This window comes from Emiliania huxleyi (genome assembly GCF_000372725.1).
Source record: "Emiliania huxleyi CCMP1516 unplaced genomic scaffold EMIHUscaffold_96, whole genome shotgun sequence".
NCBI lineage: Eukaryota > Haptophyta > Isochrysidales > Noelaerhabdaceae > Emiliania > Emiliania huxleyi.
In genome coordinates this window covers 167,214-185,319 of record NW_005194878.1, presented here as the reverse complement: position 1 = coordinate 185,319, position 18,106 = coordinate 167,214, and the positions used below count along the sequence as shown (strand labels likewise).

Sequence of the window (18,106 nt, the reverse complement as noted above, 5' to 3'; positions counted from 1 at the left end):
GGAAAAGGACGGAAACGGCGGGAAAGGGGGGGAAGGGGAGGGGAGCCAAAAAAAGCAGAGGGAGGGGCGCGGGACAGAAGAAAAAAGGGGAAAGGGGCACAGCGGAAGGAAAAGGACAGGGGCAGAAAAGAGGAAGGGAAGACGAAGGGGGGCGAGCGCGGGGGGCACAAAAAAACCGGGGAGGAGAGCGGAGAGCAAGGGAAAAGGAGGGGGGAGGAAAAACACCCCCCCCTCCCCCAGCGCCACGACCCACACGAGACATGCCGCCCGCGCCGCCCACCCGATGACTCGCAGTGAACACGGCCGAAGGCGGCCGAATGCAGCCGACGCCGCGTCTCTCGGTCGCTGGCTGGAAGAGAAGAGTGCGTGCTGCGCGTCTAGGGCACGAGGTACGGGGAGATACGGGGGGAGATACGATACGGGGAGATGTTCCGCTTCTAGGGCACGAGATACGGGGAGATATGGGGAGATGCGGAGAGATGCGGGGTAATACGGGGAGATGCGGGGAGATGCGGGGAGATACGGGGAGGTATTCCGCGTCTAGTGCGCGAGATACGGGGAGATACGGGGAGAGATGCGGGGAGATACGGGGAGGTATTCCGCTTCTAGGGAACCAATCCACTCGTCGTGTGGAGCGCCTATCATCCCCATAGCCAACTCAGATGCGTGACACGGAGATACGGGGAGATACGGGGAGATACGGGGAGCGCCTATCATCCCCATAGCCAACTCAGATGCGTGACACGGAGATACGGGGAGATACGGGGAGATACGGGGAGCGCCTATCATCAGTATAGCCAACTCAGATGCGTGACACGGAGATACGGGGAGATACGGGGAGATACGGGGAGATACGGGGAGCGCCAACATCCATAGCCAACTCAGATGCATCCCTCGGAACAGTTCGCCCGCAGAGAGCACGCCGCTTGACACAGTGGCTGCTCTCGGGTCGTGGTGAGGGTCAGGCCGATCAGAGTGCTTCAGAGTGGCGCGATTGTAGCGATGATGGGAGGAAGTAAAGAGAATACAGACGACAGATCCCCGTCTTCCTCCTGATACTACCACCATGCAACAGCTGCTGCTTATATGGTGGTGGCGGTAGTGGCACCGTTGAGCTCGACCTCGGCGCACTCGTCGGCAGCGGAGTCGGGGTAGAGGCCGCTGAGGACGCCTTGCGCCGTGTACACGGTCCGCTCGACGAGAGTCGACCTAAAAACAAGAAAAAATCGCCGCTCGGGGTCAAAAAGGAAAAAAAACGCCGCCGGTCCGCTCGGCTCGGCCACCGGGCCACAACGAGCCGCCGGGCGGCGCTCCACTCGGACGGAAGCAGCCTCGAGCCTACGTGCTGAATGGACCGACGTCGGGGCGGGAAGACGGCATCGTGCAGTGCATCCAGGAGCGCCGCGTGAATACGAGGGGTGCGAATACAGCGAATGCAGCGGCATGCAGCCGAATGTGTACGTGTCATTTTGAGCGCTGGTTGGAAGGCAAGCCGCTTCTAGGGCCTCAAGCCGCGGACGGCGCTCGCAGAATCGGCGTCCGCGTCGACGTACCGAGCACGCAGGTCGGCCCCAAGCGCAACCGCCTGCATGATAGAGAGCGCCACTTTGAATGTGTATAGAAGTGGTCCATGAGAAGGGAGACCTAGAGACTGAGGGGGCTGGAGGTTATTTGGTCTGCCAGCAACCGCCTGCTTGAGGCCCGTGCGCGTGAGCTGGCCAGGCGCGCCGCCGCCGTGCAGCGGCACGGCGGAGCCCGAACCCGCCTGAAACACGTCCGCAGGCTCGAGGCCGTCGCCGCATCCAGGCGGGAACAAGTGAATCCTGCGGCAGCCCGAGAGCAGTTCAGCCTTGTCGGTGTCGGACGGTAGCCAGCGGACGTCGTCCGACATGGCGGCCGCGTCCTCCATCGGGGTCCGTGCGCCGTGGCGGAATGCGACTTGGACTTGGATGAGCGACAGCTCGGCTCGTTTGCCAGTGTGTCTGTCACGCACCACAGGCGGCGGCAGCGCCCGCTTGCCCGTGCCGGTGATGGGAGGTGCGGCCAGGCTGCTCGCGGTTCGCTGTGCGATGACAAAGGAAGTCCCGACCACGGCAGCCGTCACGACGCCACGCTGTCGCCGACGCATTGCGGAAAGCTAAGTATTATGTGGGGCGTCGGGGTGGGGCGCATGGGGGCGTTCGTCGCTTGCGGCAACACGCTGCCACGCGCCCGCGAGACGGGTTTGGGCGTGGAGGGCGGGGACAGGGGTGGGAGGGTGGGGAGGTGGGACCCGCGGACGGGGTCCGGGACGGTCGAGGCCGTCAAGGGCCAGTACACGGACGCAGAGGGGAAGTGCCGTGTGGAGGCGCTGCTCTTCGAGGAGTTCGGCGCAATGAGCGCGGGGGTGGAGGAGCTGCTGAGGCGGGTGGCTGAGGTGGCGGGCCGGAAGCTCACATGGTGGCAGTACGACCAGACGTCGTGGTCGGCGCGCGAATGGATGCCGTTTGCGCTGCAGCGACTGTCGGTGCAGGTAGGTAAGGTAAGGTAAGGTAAACTTCTCCACACACACGAGGTGGTGGGGCAAGGGGGGGCAACCCTCGCGTCTCCACGTCTGACGACAGGAGCCCCACGGCATTCAAAGTGCAAGGCCCAGTGCGCGTGGGTGAGCGGTGTGTGTGTGTGTGTGTGTGTGTGTGTGTGTGTGTGTGTGTGTGTGTGTGTGTGTGTGTGTGTGTGTGTGTGTGTGTGTGTGTGTGTGTGTGTGTGTGTGTGTGTGTGTGTGTGTGTGTGTGTGTGTGTGTGTGTGTGTGTGTGTGTCTCACGTCACTGCATCCTCCGCCGGTTCCTCCCGTCGCCTCTTCTTTGTTCGAATGTTTTTCAATCCATCCTTCATGAAGCCCTCCCATGTAGCTAGCGTTCTTGGCGAATGTCTCGAAATGGCCAGCAGGCGCTGTCTGCTCGCGGTCTGTGCGGGCCGCTCGTCCTCCTCGCCCTTCTTTCGTCCTCCCGTCCCTCCCCTCCACCATGGCCTTCTCGGCACTTCTTTCTCCATCCGCCTCGCCCTGCCTTTTCGCATCGTGCCGTTCGCCCTCCATTCGGTGACCTCCATGGCTGTCCGCCCCTTTTTGGGTGGCGCTCTCGATACGGTTGCGTCAACCTCGACGTCGCTGTCGCCCTCCCCGTCCCCGCCGGCGTCCGTGCCTCGGTTCGCTTCATCGGTAGCGTCTCCGTTGTTCCCTCGTGCCCCGCCGTCGCCCTCTCTGCTCGGGCCGTTAGCGATTTCGCTCCTCCTGCGTGTCGCCCCTCCGTCCCCTCCCCTTTCTTCGTCGTCATCGTCGCTGTCGCGAAAGCCCTCCGGTCCCTCGATTCCCTCGCCTATCCCCTCCGCTGCGTCGTCCCAGTTTATATCCTCATCCTCTGCGCACGTCGCGTTGGCTTCCTCTCTCCCCCTTTCCTCCCTGCCCCTCTCGCTGTCTGGTGTTAATGGACCCCCTTCCTCTCCCTCGCCACCGTCACCGTCTCCGTCCCCGTCGCTACCGCCCTCCATGCCCGCCGCCCTTTGTTTCACACTCGTCTCTGCCATGTCCGCCGTCGCCGCCGTCCTGTCTGCTGCGCTCTGTGCTCCGTGGTACAGTCTCTTATTATTGCTCAGGATTAGCTCACGCACCAGGACAGCCTCCTGCTCGTTATTTTGGCTTGCCGATATGCATCCAAAGTTCCACGCTAGCTCCTCCTTCGTCACGTCTATCTTTTTGCAGTATCTCGCGAATGCCGTCCGCGCTTGCTGGGGTGTTATTGCGTTCGGATCCGCCCTGGTCCCCGCCCTGTATCCCATCTTCTTGCGGTGGCTCCTGTATGAGTCCCCATATGACCATGTGATTTCTTGGCCTTCCTTGACTCCCCTTTCTGCAAACAGGACCATCACCTGCGCAGCTGCCTTGCCTAATTGTATCTCCTCGTAGCGTACGAAGTGCGTCGCCCTCGTGCCTCGTTTCGGCTCATTCGATGCTGCAGGCCAGTCGAAGTTACACCGCGCCGCGACGCTGTCAAAGTCGTCCCCGCTCTCGTCGTCACTTCCATCCAGCTGCGTCCCCCCTGCTGCCGTGTGTCGTGATAGTTCGTCTGGTACTGTCTCTGGTGGCTGCGCCGTTCCTGTCCGGAAGATCTCCCCAGTGTAGATGCTACACACCTCAAATTTCTCTAGCCTCCTCGTCGCCAGTAGGCCGAGTTCCCCTTCCGCTATGCTAGAGGGGCCTACCTTCGCCCCTTCCACCGTGCCGCCCGTCGTTAGCATGGCCGTCGTTACTTTCGCCGCCGCCTCTGCTGCTTGTCGGCGGAGCGCCTCGCGCCTTCCCTCGTCTCCATGCTCATGGTCTTGTTCTCTTTGTTTTCCTGCGCTTCCTGTCGCTGGTCCGGCGACGTATCTTGCCGTCTGCCTTCGCTTCCTGGCGGGCCGCGTTTCCTTCCCCTCGTCCCGTCTGTTTTCTCCTGCGTGGTCGCCCTCGCGTGCGCCGCTCGCCGTCTGTTCTCCTCTCTGCTCGCCGTCCTCGTCCCCTCGCTGTCGTCGCTTCCCTCCGGCGCTCGCCGCATCGTCGTTCCTATCACCGCGTTTCCTGCGCTGGCCTTCGGTGCAGCTCTGGGTGGCGCTCGCGGACGAGGCACAGCGCGCCATTGGTGCGGCGTCACGCGGCCGCGAGGGACCGCGGGGGAATGCTAGTGGGGATGGGGGGCTCTGAGGGGAAGGGAGCGGGGGGCGCCTTGGCCTTTTCGAGGGTTTCCGGCAACCCAGAGGGAAACCAGAGGGTCCCCAGCACTTTGCGTTTCCGGAAGTTTCCAGGGAAACCAGAGGGTGTTTGGTGCTCCATTCTGTTCCTCTCGAGTTTCCCTCGGGAAACTCGCGACCGAGTTTCCCGTGCTCTTGGGAAGAGGTTCCTCCTTTCCGCTCCCCCCCCGCAAGGCGCGAGACACACACTTCCCTGAGTCTGAGAGCTGGTCTGGGGCAAAATCTGGGGCAAAATTGAGGGAATCGGCACGATACCCAGGTATTTTCCAGGTATACCGGGGTTTTCCAGGTATACCCGCAAAATACCCGGTATTTTGCCGATTTTGGCCCGAAAACAGCCTCAGACACGGCTCAGAGCGCCCCCAAAATGACGAATTCCACGGAGTTTCCCCGGGGTTTCCCGAGGAAACTAGAGGGTGTTGTAGGGAAACGAGCAGGAAACACGGAAAGGAAACCAGGTAGGGTGCGAGAGGAAACCCTCGGAAAGGCCAAGGGGCGCCCAGTAGGGCGCCGGCACCAAGGGGCGCCCAGTAGGGCGCCGGCACCCCAGCGTAGAGGGCGTCGTGTAGCTCTCCTTTTGGTATAATATAAATATTATGAACCGCGCAGCTCTTCTCCCGAGCTTGCGGGTATTTCGAAAAGGTATCTTGGTGGGCTGGCAAATCAGGGATATGCGGGAATTTCGATGGTGCGTTACGTTCTGTTACGGCCACAGGCCGATAAAACACCCCCGGGACACACATGGCGGAGGCGGCCGCGCGTCGGCGCTCTTTCACCGACGCCGACGAGGCACGGATGTTTCGCTCCCTCCAGAACGTCACCGGCGGCCACGCCACCGTCCAGCGGCTCGGCGGGCCACACTCGGCCGCTCCACTCCTGTGCCAATCCCCGCGCTGCGCTGCTCACCTGGAGTAGCCACTCCTCTTGCACTCCTCAGGGTCGTGCGGGCCTGACCGGGCCCTCGCCCCGAGTGACCGCAGGTGTGGCCTACTCCAACGCCAACCGAGCCAAGATTGGGGCCAGACTGCGGGCAGAGGAGGCGGCGGGGGTGGTGCGGCCTCAGCCGCGAGATCTGGACGCAGAGAGACGCCGCACGCACTCCGTGCCAGCCCGCACCTCGGAAAGAGGCGTCTCCGTTCCTCGTGTCGGGCTCGTGCGGCCAACGCCCCCGGCGCCCATCACACGCGTCCCGCACCGAGCGCGTCGCCCGGCCAGCGGCAGTTACGAGCGAGAGAGGGCGCCGCCTGGGCTGCCGACCCAGTCGTCGGACGAGAAGAAAGCTGCCCTCGCAGCGCAAAATGCGCGGGCGGGGAAGTCCGAGAGCGAGGCTGCCGAGGAGAAGTTATCGGATGTGCCGCGAGCGGCGCCACCCATTGAGTCGCATCGAAATCGAATATAGGTCGCCGAGGAGGCGGCGGTGGCAGCGGCCCGCGCAGCCAGGGCGAGGCCGGCGGGCGTCGCGTCGGAGGAGCAGCAAGCAGCGGGGCTACGTGCCCAAATCGCGGACGAGATTGCAGAACGGCAGCACTTTCTCGACGAGATGGCTGCGCTGGGCAGAGGGGACAAGAGTCTCTTGGCTCAGCTACGCGGGGAAATTGCTGAGAGGGTTAGGGATCTGGCGCGGTTGGATGCGATGTGCCTCTAGACGTGATCCCACGAGCGCCGGCGCAGTACTACCGGCGCTGACTCGAGACGTTGCGCGGGGGCACTTTAGAGCGCGCGAGTCGACTCAAGTCACGTGTCACGAGCGAGCGCGCGCGCGGCGCGCGCGCGCGCGGGCGGGGGGGTGCGCGAGAGCGCCGCGACTCCCCGGCTCTCCGGCGGCCCGGCAGCGGCACTTTGTCGTGTGTCCACCCCGACACCGAACACCCGGCTGGGTGCGGAGAGGGAGACAGAGGTTTCGCGCCATGTGCCGCGCTTTGTGGGGACTGACTCTCTCTGTACGCGCCCGCTCTCGTCTTAAACGCGCGTTTACAACCCAAAACTGGCAGCGCCGGCGGCGGTCTGACTTTGAGGTTGAGAGGACAGACGTACGGACAGCGAAAGGTCGGTTCCGCCGCCATCGAAACGCGAGACCGACTTCCAGCGCGTCACCAGACCGGCTTTGAGCCTGGCTCAGCCCAGTACGATTTGGGATCTTCTTTCGTTCCCTTGAGTTCGCCTACGAGGTTGGCGTAGGGCGTGAGACGGAAGGTCTCCTCCTTCCGAGTGGCTAGATCACCGCAGACGGCAGCGGAGCAGAGATCGATAGGCGGCAGCGCAGGCGGGCAAAGCGCTAGCAAGTGTCGGCGAGCTCTAGCGGAGCAGAGATCGATAGGCGGCAGCGCAGGCGGGCAAAGCGCTAGCATGTGTCGGCGAGCTCTCACCGTACATCATCGTCGTGAGGAAAGCGTAGAACAGCGGCATGCTGAATGTGAACAGCACCTCGACGCCGAGTTCTCGCCAGGATGTCATCCGTGCGGCGCGTCGTGAGTCAGCAAGTGTGAGCAGCGAGAGAGCAAGAATTTTACAACCCAACTCCGTCGCACATTTAAAATCCCATGACAAGGGAGAGAACGACGAGAGTGGGACAGCCGCGAGGTGGCATGAAGGTTGCAGCGAGAAGCGGCGAGAGACTGCGAAAAGAGATACGAGGAGGCAGACCCCCCAGGGTGGGCGACGGCTAGCGCATCACACCTCCTCTCCTTAAAATCCCTGTGTGGTGGCGGCGTGCCGTTCTCCCATCCCTCCCTTGGGTTGTGTGTTTTCTTTCTTTCTTTCTTTTTAAAATCCCAGCCCTCTCCGCGCGGCGATGCGCCCTCCCCCCTCGCTTTTGCAAAATCCTGCAAAGGTGGGGACGTGTCTGTCCTCGACCCAGCCCTAGCTTGGGATGTCCGTTGTATTTATTTATTTATTTATTAAAATCCCTGTGTGGTGGCGGCGTGCCGTCCTCCCATCCCTCCCTTGGGTTGCGTGTTTTCTTTCTTTCTTTCTTTCTACACTGGGCACGGGACTGGCGCGCACTGAGCAAGAAAACCGCGCGGCGCGCGGCTTCTGTTTCCCTTTGTCCTTGCGCGAGGAGAGCTCGATAGACTCGAGGGGCCAGGATATGCAGCAAGGAGGGCGGAGCTGCGCCGAAAGGCGAAAGAAGCCGAGAGAACAAGGGAACGGCAGGCGGCGGCGCGCTGGAAGATTGCAGTGCGCAGCCTGCAGGCGAACGCCGAGGCCGCTGGACAGGAAGGGAGAGAGGATGAACAGGCTGCGTTGGGGTGCATCACGCACCTCCGAGCCTTCTGATTGTTTGGTGCCTCATCCAAGGGTGGTGTCTTCTCGGTGCCGCCACGTTTGCCGCCTGCGAACAGCCGCACGCCGAATTGCAGCTGCAAAGACGAGCGATTAAGCAGGGGAGGTTTGAGGCCATTGTCGCACGTTATGGCCTCAACAACGACTGTCGTGGATGATCTTAGGGAATGGTTTCAGGACTTTGAAGACCTGGGCGGCGGTTGGACGCCGAACACCTGGGACTTCTACAACTCTTACCTCTTCTGCTTGACCATCACCGCGTTCAATGGACTATGGTACTTCGAGCCCGCCACTTCAGGTGGCAAACTTGCGCTCGTCCTGTGGGGGGCGCCCGCCCTCGTAATTGGCGTCATGGGCGGCATGGTCATGGCCCGGGTGCTTTACCTTGCCTTGTTTAATCATCTCCGCGTGTGGTCGTGCTTCACGCCGGTCGGCTCAATGTGGGAACGCGCAAGGCTGTGCGAGGCCTCGTTTAGCAAGTGGCGAGACCAGGTGCACTTCACGTGCAAGTACCTGCTGCTCATTCTGCTGCTCATTCTGACCATCCACGTGCCGTTGACATTTTGACATTTTACCTCATCGACAACGCTGTAGATAATGACAAGGACCCCGGCGACGACTTCAAGAGAAACTCGCTTGGCGAAAATCTCTACTTTTCATTTCAGTGGGTGACTACGATCGGAGTCGGCGAGTTCCGTCTTGACGCAATCTTTGGGAGCACGCGCCTTGCGAGCGTGTTGGTAGTCCAGGTTCTGATCCTCGTGCTCTGGGTCGCTCTCGGCTCCGCCTTCCGACTCTTCGATTTCATGGGCGAGAAGGGCGCGTTGCTGCTGGGCCTGTCCCACAGGTGGTTGGGTGATTGGGTGGCTGGGTGGCTGGGTGGCTGGGTGGGTGGGTGGGTGGGTGCAACGCGGTATGGGTGGACGCTAGACGGGCGATGACGGGTCACACAGGAGCGACACACAGAACCACAAGACAAGACACTCAGCCAACGTGGCTGCCACACATCCTGAGCGAACTCCCCTAGTCACCCGCGGCCGGACTCCATCCGGCACGCGTCGCTGGGCACTCAAAGCCGCGTCCCCTGCTCGCCACCCCGACGCCCAAGGCGCCCGAGTCGAACGACAGGCGGCACGCGAAGACTGGTTGCAATCCCGCCGACCGCGAGGCCGCGGGATGATGTGTGCGTGGTCACGTATTGGGTCTCGGAAGCTGTCCTCTCGAGCTAGGAGCCAGCCCCTCTCCCTTGCCCTCGGAACACTGTGTCCGAGTCGAGGCGTGTGCTTACCGGTCGACGGCCGCGCGCGGTTGGCATTGTGACGAAGGGTGCGCGCGGCCGCGGCGCGCCCGCCATGGCTTGGCGCGGCGCGCCTACCAGCGGCAATTGTCGAGGCACGGGAACCTCGCCCTGGGACCCCGCGCTGACTTCTGACTGTCGTTGCTGTCTATCTCGTTCTCGACTGTCTGTGCTTGTGCGTCTTGGGTCCGGTGTTGTGTTTTTGTGTGAACAGCGTCCAGATTCTCAACGTCAAACGACGATATCGAACAGACCAGCCGAGCTCGTAGAGAGAGAGAGAGAGAGACGTACCCTCCCCACTCCCGCCTCTCATTTGTGTCACACCACGCGGAACGCATCTCCATCGCTTCGGTGAAGGGGGTGAACCGTGCCCTCCTCGATCGCCGTGCAAAGCTCGCTTCCGAGCTCTCACGCCGCGCGTAGGGCCCTTAGGGGCCTAGAGAACACAACCCCCTCTCTCTTTTCTCCCAGTAAGCTAAAAGTACGTACACATCCATAGCGGGACGACAACCTCCGATCGATGGGTGGAGCCTCTAAACTGGTGTTCTTGTCTGGAAGAGATCGCAACCCGGCAGACTCCCACGCGAGAGATTTTGACGACTGCATCGAGAGCGCACGTCAAACGGCGGTTGAGCGTCTGGTGGCTAGCTCCTCACACGGTGTGTCCTCCTTCGACATCGGCACAGAGCCATCGCTCCTCTCCGCATTCAACGGGAGCTGGAAGAAGCTCGGCGCCGTCCGCCACGTCGCGCAGCGATGGCCGGGGGGCGCTGACGGCCTCCTGTTGTGGCACGACGCCGACACTGTGCCGATCGACGCATCCGGAGTCTCAGTGGTGGAGCGCGCCAGGCGGATCGCTGCCCTGCAGCCGGGGGTCGACCTCTGGATGCAGCCCGGCGAAGAGCTCGTCAAGGTGACGCCCGACTACTACTGGCACTCGCTCGAGGGCGTCTCGCTCGCAAGCCTCCGCCACCTCGTCTGGCTCATCGGGCCCCACGCGCTGCAGGCGTGGCGACGCCGGGGACGCCCTTTGCTTGTTACGTGAACGTGCATATCCCTTGCGTCGCGCCCACACGACGCCGTGCGTATGCTCGCACAGCATACGGACAGTAGACACCCGCGCGCTGCGCAAGCCAACGAGTGTTGAGGCCTGGATAACTAAGCTTCGAGTTCTCCGCCCGGCGGCTCTGCATTCAGGCGGGCGTGCTCCTCGTGCGGGGTGCCCACTCCTCAACGGCAACCGACGCGCTGCGGTGCCGCGACGCATCTCTCTCTCTCTCTCTCTCTCTGCGTGTGTGTGTGTGTGTGTGTGTGTGTGTGTGTGTGTGTGTGTGTGTGTGTGTGTGTGTGTGTGTGTGCGTGAGTGTGTGTGAGTGTGTGTGAGTGAGAGTGTGTGAGTGTGTGTGTGACGGGCGTGCCACCACATTACGCCAGTCACGCTCGCTCACCCTCCATTGTTGCTTAGGTACCGCCACGCGACCCGCGGCCAGCTGGGCGGCTTCTACAACGGCGAGCCCCTCTACTCTGCCCCGCGAGGCCCAGCGAGCGGTGGTGTGTGAGAACGCTACAACAGGAGCTGGATCGCCCGGCCGCTACTAGTTGCTGCCTCATGCATCGCATTTGCCGGTGCGGGTATTGTCCAGTACAACCGGGCGGTGTTGACGATGCCGGATTGGGCCGCATACTAGGCGAGGCCCGCGACCAAGGCCCGCTGACCCACCACTTGCTGCAGCGGGCAGAGCGTGTCCGCCTCGTCGGCTAGCGGCCCGGGGTCTCTCGCGGCCATCTCCACCAGACACGCGAACACGACACGTCCACAGCGCATCCCATAGGCTGGCTGCAGCAATCATTCGGTGCGCGCACCTTCCGCCGCCCGGTGCTGCTCCATCCCCTCCATGACACATTGTCCACGGCACGTCCATGGCGCGTGCCCCACAGGCCCGCACCTCCGCGCTGCCCCTCCCGCGCTGGCCGGCGTGGACCCCTCCTTCATCCACTTCGCCGGCTGCTCCTTCACCGCGGCGCGCGCCAAGGTGCGGTGTGCCCTCTCCGACTCTTTCCGTGTGCGCGCGCTCCTTCACCGCGCTCGTTGCTTGGGCACTGTTTGGGAGGGAACCAGGGAACGGGGCTGCAGGGGAGAGGGCGTCCCTCTCCGCCTGCTCGTGCCAAGAGGCCCGCGGCTGCCGCTTCAGGCGTGTGTGAGGGAATTCTGCAGACAAGGGCACGGCGCCGACCAGCGTGACCTTCGGGCGAACCTTTCGGGCTTGTTGGTGCAGCGGCGGCAGCAGCAAGCCGTTGCCGCCAGCCGGGAGGCCCGCTCGGCGCTGCCCGTGCAGCTTGCACGCCGCGGCTTCGTTGCGGCCGTCGAGGTCGAGCCCGTCCATTTGCTGCTCGTCGCCGGCGTCGTTTGGCTGCTGCTGGCCCGTCGCCGGCTTTGCTTTGCCGTGCGCCGCGGAGGACGCGCCGTCGACACAGACGAGTGAGGGGCGTGCACAATCAGAGTCCGCCGCAGCAGGGCGGGGGCAATGGTATGTGCTGCGGCTGCCGCGCGCCTTCGGCCTTCTTCATGCGCGGTGGCGCCACGCGCGACGGTGCGGCCGGGGGCGTGAATGTGAACGGTGGGCCACTCGTTTAAGGGATGGCTTGGCGCGTGCTGTGGCTGGTGCTAACACAGGCCAACCCTCAAGAAGACGCATGTACCCCCTCTCCGCGCCTCCGCCACTAGCAGCTGCTGCTCCCCTCCATGCCCACATAACTGAGAACGATCCGCGTGGTTGCGGCAAGGAAGAATGTCATCGAAACCAGCATCCCGTTTCGGCTTCTTTCGAATGGGGTGCAAGTCAGCGAGTCAAGAGGGGTGCAACTGAACTGATCTCTCTCAGAGTTCGTCCTTGTCGGAGAGCAGAGTCTCAAGGTAATGGGACTCGAGCTCGGCGCACATCCCACAGGACGCGGCGCATCCGCCGGTACCCAAACCGGACATGTTCCGCGACCCGGGAATATGGTTTTGCAGTTGGGCGATGGTATACCATTCACACTATGCCACCGTCGCACATCCGAGGTGTAGCCAGGCCGCCGTGATATCGGCCCCTGAAGCTGAACCCTGTTTTCAGGTAGCCGTTTAGGGTTAATGTATGCATGCATTACCCCCCCCGCTCTTTACACGCGTCGCCTCATCAAGCGACTCCTAAGGCGCTGCCGGTGCTGTCGGCAGCGCCGCCTCGATTACCTCTGCAGGGGCTGCCGGGAGAGGCGGCACAGAGGACCTATTGGCTGCAGCCTCCGTGGGAGCCGACCTGCCGCGTTATTTTGGCTTGCCGATATGCATCCAAAGTTCCACGCTAGCTCCTCCTTCGTCACGTCTATCTTTTTGCAGTATCTCGCGAATGCCGTCCGCGCTTGCTGGGGTGTTATTGCGTTCGGATCCGCCCTGGTCCCCGCCCTGTATCCCATCTCCTTGCGGTGGCTCCTGTATGAGTCCCCATATGACCATGTGATTTCTTGGCCTTCCTTGACTCCCCTCTCTGCAAACAGGACCATCACCTGCGCAGCTGCCTTGCCTAATTGTATCTCCTCGTAGCGTACGAAGTGCGTCGCCCTCGTGCCTCGTTTCGGCTCATTCGATGCTGCAGGCCAGTCGAAGTTACACCGCGCCGCGACGCTGTCAAAGTCGTCCCCGCCCTCGTCGTCACTTCCATCCAGCTGCGTCCCCCCTGCTGCCGTGTGTCGTGATAGTTCGTCTGGTACTGTCTCTGGTGGCTGCGCCGTTCCTGTCCGGAAGATCTCCCCAGTGTAGATGCTACACACCTCAAATTTCTCTAGCCTCCTCGTCGCCAGTAGGCCGAGTTCCCCTTCCGCTATGCTAGAGGGGCCTACCTTCGCCCCTTCCACCGTGCCGCCCGTCGTTAGCATGGCCGTCGTTACTTTCGCCGCCGCCTCTGCTGCTTGTCGGCGGAGCGCCTCGCGCCTTCCCTCGTCTCCATGCTCCTGGTCTTGTTCTTTTTGTTTTCCTGCGCTTCCTGTCGCTGGTCCGGCGACGTATCTTGCCGTCTGCCTTCGCTTCCTGGCGGGCCGCGTTTCCTTCCCCTCGTCCCGTCTGTTTTCTCCTGCGTGGTCGCCCCCGCGTGCGCCGCTCGCCGTCTGTTCTCCTCTCTGCTCGCCGTCCTCGTCCCCTCGCTGTCGTCGCTTCCCTCCGGCGCTCGCCGCACCGTCGTTCCTATCACCGCGTTTCCTGCGCTGGCCTTCGCCTTCGAGCTCGCAGTGGGTCGTTTTGAGTGTCATCCCCATCGCTCTCGTCGTTCTGCCTCTCCCCGCTTCGAGGCGTCTCTCTGCCTCTTCCCTTTCCTTCTCCTCGGCATCACGTTGTCGATGTCGCCTCCGTCGCCAGCAAATACACGCATTCGCCGCCCACTCCATTTCTCGTATCCTCTCCTTCCTTTCCTTCTGTCCCTCTCTCAGGCGTTCTGTTTCCGCGGCTACTCGTTCCTTCCTCTCCGCCTCGAGTCCCTTCCTCTTCCCTTCCCGTACTTTGATTATTGATGCCGCCGTCTGCTGCAGTGCCTTGAGTGAAGTCACCACCCGTGTGTCATACTCCCTCATGATGTCTTCTGGCGGGTCCTGGTCCATCACACTCGGCTCGGGTAGTCGTCCAGCTAGCAGTTGCTCCATCGCCTCCCATTCCTCGTCGCTCTCCCTTCTCCCCGCGCATCTCTTCGTCGCCCCAGCAATGGCGCGTACAGCGAGCGCCTGGGCTTCGCATTCTGCGGTGTGGGCGAGTGTCCGCCTCCTTGACTTCGGCGGCGTCCATCGTAGCGCCTTGAGCACGTCCGCCGCGCTTACCTTACCTTACCTTAGCACGTCCGGTACGCTCGGCGCGCTCCTCGGCGCCAGCTCGCGCTGCTCGGCGCGTGAGGCGTGTGTAGAGAGAGCGTAGAGAGAGTGTATGTCTCTGCTGGAATATATCGGGTAAGTTTAGATTTTACGTGGCGACCCCGGCTCTCGCTCTGTCGGCCGACCACACCCACAAAGAACCCTGCACAAAGATCGCAAGGGCGGGGACCTGTTCCTATTTACCCATCTCACAGTAGAGAGGTGTCCGTTTTTATTTATTTATTTATCGTACGTGGCGTCGCCCCGTGCTAACCGCGCCGCGCTACCAGCCCGTGTGCGCCAGTCCCTCCAGCCACCTCCCGCTCCGCTTCGCGCTCGAGCCCCCTGGCTCAAATCCCACATCCCGCGCGCCCTGGTCGTCCACAGCGCCGACACGAACGTGCCGACACGAAAAACATGCCTCGAGAAGTGAGCACCGGCCGCGCGCGCAGTGTCGTTGCCCTCACATCACCAGCACATCACAGGCGGAGGCCCAGCAAAGGCTCGTCGCCACCAGGCGCTCGGCCCCCCGCGCCCCGAGCGAAGCCAAGCCCCGGAGCCGGCGGGCTACTCTTGCCGTGCCGCGCGCCTGCACGTTCTCACGGGATAGCGGCTTGGTCTCGGCTGGTCTCGGCTAGCCTCGGCTAGCCTCGGCTAGCCTCGGCTAGTCTCGGGCAATCTCGGGCAATCTCGGGTAATCTCGGGTAATCTCGCCGTGCCGCGCGCCTGCACCTTCACGGCGAGATGCCCGACCCGCCCGCAACTGTCTCGGGTGATCTCGGGTCATCGCGGGTCATCGCGGGTCATCGCGCCTGCACTTGACGGCGAGATGCCCGACGCGACCGCAGATGTCGCAAGTCTCGTCGGTGTGCGGGCAGTCGGCGACGACGTGCGCCGTCGAGCCGCACGCGTGGCACTGCGCCGGGTCCGGGCACGCGCCGGCCAGGTGGCCAATCACGCCGCAGTTGTTGCACGCCTTTGACTTGGCACGACCGTTGGTGGCCCTGGCCCGCGTCGGCTTGTCGTCGTTGATCTGCGGCGGCGGGTGGGCGGCAGGGGTAGAGGCGAGGTCGCCGACCGGCGAGGGCGTCGGCGCGCACGATTTCTTGCAGCGAGTGGTCCAGGTTTGAGCCGGCCATCTGGGCTGAAAGAAGAAAACTCTGGCCCTGGCATCCTCGTGTGTGTGTGAGTGTGTGTGTGTCCGACAGCGAGCGATGGCGGGTCAGCGGTGAGCGCAAGCGCTTCCTGCAAGTGCACTCGACCATCATTGCAAGGCGCAACTTTGCCATCTTCGACAACAGCGCGCACCCGAAGATGGGCGGCGGGATGGAGGATGCCGCGGGCGCCTCCGCGCTCCGGAGCAGTTCGGGTAGGGGCGAGAGGGGGGGGGGCGGGCGCTAACCACGGACTACTACATGCCGGAGGCTCGAGAGCGACTACTCGCCGCCTGGGTCGCTCGGGGCGCGCGGCTCCGTCAAGGACCGGGCGCGCCCCCTACCCGGCGCGGCGTAGGTCCCACTCTGACGCATAGAGGGGAGGCGCGGTCGGCAGCCCAATCCATCAACTACTCTCATCTTCTGGTGCGCCGCCCTGTGCAACAGCGGTCCGGCAGGCTGCCCCCCAGGCCCCCCGGGCCGCTGCGGGTTTGGCAAAACTGCGGTTTCTCGTGACTTGCACCAATACCACACGATCGACACTAGTGGCTGTATCATCATCGAATCGCGCCGAGCGTCGATGTTGTACTCCGACCATGCGTCCGCCCGCCCGCCGCCTCCCCTCTGGTTCTAATACCTCCGTCCATGCTCATAATCAGAGGGATGGCAGGGCTCAGAGCCCGATACCGGCACTGGTCTCGGCGTAGTTTTTACCTCACGCGTTACCGGGTTTCGCGACCAGCCGCCGTCGTGTCGTGCGACCCTGGTCTCGTAAATTCTTATTTGGTTCGCTTCACGGCGAAGGGGTTGAACATATCACCGGCCTTGGAGCACTTGGAGTGCAGTCAGTAACCTCACATCCAGGGCCGAGGAGCTCAGAAGCGCACCCAGCGGGCCGGATGATCGGTATCGGGTTGCGGGCAAGAGAGCCCTAGCCCCGGGGGTGCGCGTTCGCAGGGCAAGGGCTGTAAAGTAAACACGGGTCTCCGAGGGTTGGCTCCGCGCTCCGGGTTTCCCCTAGCAGCAGACCGCCCCCTCTACTCGGAGCTATAATGAACACGACACGCACTCTCACACGACGTCACCGCTCAGGACCCCTTCGTACGAGGTCCTCATCCTCACTCCGGAGGAGGCTCCCCTCTCCTCTGAGTTCTTCCTCTTGTTCGCTTTCCGATGATCATCCGACGGGCGCGGGGCCCGACTTCCCCTCCTAGCCTTTTTCAGCCGCGGCCCCGCCACCGTCTCGTCTTCTCTGTCCGATTCTGTCGCCATCACCGACGGTGATTCCATGCCCGACTCCTCGGGCGAGGGCAGCGGCATTGGGTCGCCACGCCGCCCCTCCCCGGGAAGTGGGGCCAGCTCTCTTCGGTCGAGGACTCGCGCCCGCCCCTGCGGTCTCTCTATCGTCCTCGGCTCGTCCGTACGTCCCGACTCTACTCGCAGAGGCCGCGTCAGCTCATCTCTCGCCTCCTCCGACAGCTGACCCCAAGCCCCCCCCGGGGCCCTCCGGCCTCGGCTTTTTCCGGTTCGCCGGCGGGTCCGCTCTCGTACCAGGGCGTCGAAGTGCAGCTGCTGCTGTTCGAATCGTTCGGCGGGTTCGGAAAGGGGGTCCGTGAGATCCTCCGGAGAGCGGCGGACGTGCTACAGAACAAGCTGACGCGGGCCCAGTACCTCGATGAGGTGACTTGGACCACCAAGAGCTGGCTGGGGGCTGCAGAAGCAGCGCATCTCAGTCGTTCTTCACACGGCCATCGCAGAGCAGGTCGTGAATGAGCTTGCCTGTGGCGGGGGTGGGCGGGTGCACGGAGTTAAGTGCCTCGCCACCCTCGCAGGAGTCGCTTAGGCGGCTCCCGTGGTGTACCTGTGTTAGTGCCAGTGCGCGCCAGTCCCGTGCCCAGTGTTGTGCGAGGGAGTTCAGTTGTAACTTGGAGCACTTGGAGTGCAGTCATCAACCGCACATCCAGGGCCGGGGAGCTAAGAAGCGCACCCAGCGAGCCGGATGATTGGCATCGGGTTGCGGGCAAGAGAGCCCTAGCCCTGGGGGGTGCGCGTTCGCAGGGCAAGGGCCTTAAAGTAAACACGGGTCTCCGAGGGTTGGCCCCGCGTACCGGGTTTCCCCTTAACTGCAGGACGCCCCCTCTACTCGGAGCTAATGAAACCACACTGCCCCGGTGGCAGCTTCTTTTGCTTGTTTAAATTCTTTTTCTTGGCGTTCGGCGCGGGCCGCGTGTTGCCGCCTGTCTCGCCTCGATGGCATCGGTCCCTGTCCTAGTTTCGACGCTCACCTGGTGCACGCCCTTCGTGCGTCGCGCCACGGTCATGTCGTCGCCCGTTTGCGACTTCCGCAGCAGCCGCAGCGGCGACTATTCGCAGAACACGGGCCGCTGGTCTTGCGGTGATAGAATGCTCGATCGCAGACCAGCGCCGCCGATCGAAGGCGCCACGAACGCTGCCCGAGGCGGCGACGATGGCGGCGACGGAAGCCGCGGCGGCGGCGGCTCAAAGGGCGGCCGCAGCGGCAAGCGCTCCTCGGCCGGGCGCGGGCGAGCCAAGCCTGGCCGGGCGGCGGTGGGGCGAGTGCTGCACAAGCTGCGCTCGCTGCCGGACGGCGCCTCCTCGTCCGAGATTGGGCTGGCCCTCGGCGCGGCGCGGCCCAGCCAGCTCTCTGCGCGCGACTACACGACTGTCCTCACGACGCTGCGCAGGTGGGGAATCAGGGGGACATCTGGGAGAGATGCT

The 18,106-nt window shown here is 63.3% G+C and overlaps 7 protein-coding genes across 7 annotated transcripts in view; 6 read left to right on the top strand and 1 right to left on the bottom strand.

Moving 5' to 3' along the window:
- Positions 1–5,506: 5,506 nt before the first annotated feature.
- On the top strand, positions 5,507–6,410 carry EMIHUDRAFT_221336 (hypothetical protein; the record flags this gene model as incomplete). The annotated part of the gene is made up of 3 exons (XM_005756602.1): positions 5,507–5,643; positions 5,987–6,116; positions 6,174–6,410. The coding sequence occupies 3 exons, from the start codon at positions 5,507–5,509 to the stop codon at positions 6,408–6,410; spliced, it is 504 nt and encodes a 167-aa protein (XP_005756659.1).
- A 1,766-nt stretch (positions 6,411–8,176) lies between these two features.
- Positions 8,177–9,227, top strand: EMIHUDRAFT_221334 (hypothetical protein; the record flags this gene model as incomplete). Its single annotated transcript, XM_005756601.1, has 4 exons — positions 8,177–8,596; positions 8,653–8,885; positions 9,001–9,040; positions 9,156–9,227. The coding sequence occupies 4 exons, from the start codon at positions 8,177–8,179 to the stop codon at positions 9,225–9,227; spliced, it is 765 nt and encodes a 254-aa protein (XP_005756658.1).
- Positions 9,228–9,864: 637 nt separating this feature from the next.
- EMIHUDRAFT_221333 (hypothetical protein) lies at positions 9,865–11,827 on the top strand (the record flags this gene model as incomplete). Its single annotated transcript, XM_005756600.1, has 6 exons — positions 9,865–10,380; positions 10,542–10,597; positions 10,810–10,892; positions 11,033–11,086; positions 11,283–11,377; positions 11,537–11,827. The coding sequence occupies 6 exons, from the start codon at positions 9,865–9,867 to the stop codon at positions 11,825–11,827; spliced, it is 1,095 nt and encodes a 364-aa protein (XP_005756657.1).
- An 839-nt stretch (positions 11,828–12,666) lies between these two features.
- Positions 12,667–13,883, top strand: EMIHUDRAFT_221332 (hypothetical protein; the record flags this gene model as incomplete). The annotated part of the gene is made up of 2 exons (XM_005756599.1): positions 12,667–12,837; positions 13,803–13,883. The coding sequence occupies 2 exons, from the start codon at positions 12,667–12,669 to the stop codon at positions 13,881–13,883; spliced, it is 252 nt and encodes an 83-aa protein (XP_005756656.1).
- Positions 13,884–15,006: 1,123 nt separating this feature from the next.
- On the bottom strand, positions 15,007–15,352 carry EMIHUDRAFT_221331 (hypothetical protein; the record flags this gene model as incomplete). The annotated part of the gene is made up of 2 exons (XM_005756598.1): positions 15,007–15,246; positions 15,314–15,352. The coding sequence occupies 2 exons, from the start codon at positions 15,350–15,352 to the stop codon at positions 15,007–15,009; spliced, it is 279 nt and encodes a 92-aa protein (XP_005756655.1).
- A 276-nt stretch (positions 15,353–15,628) lies between these two features.
- EMIHUDRAFT_221330 (hypothetical protein) lies at positions 15,629–17,210 on the top strand (the record flags this gene model as incomplete). Its single annotated transcript, XM_005756597.1, has 3 exons — positions 15,629–15,664; positions 16,922–17,047; positions 17,130–17,210. The coding sequence occupies 3 exons, from the start codon at positions 15,629–15,631 to the stop codon at positions 17,208–17,210; spliced, it is 243 nt and encodes an 80-aa protein (XP_005756654.1).
- Positions 17,211–17,617: 407 nt separating this feature from the next.
- The window catches only part of EMIHUDRAFT_107836 (hypothetical protein), a gene marked incomplete at both ends in the record, with an annotated part of 3,264 nt that continues 2,775 nt past the window's right edge, over positions 17,618–18,106 (top strand). The window contains one exon of the mRNA XM_005756596.1: positions 17,618–17,762. Within this exon, the coding sequence (XP_005756653.1) occupies positions 17,618–17,762 (145 nt within the window). The remainder of the gene's footprint in view (positions 17,763–18,106) is intronic.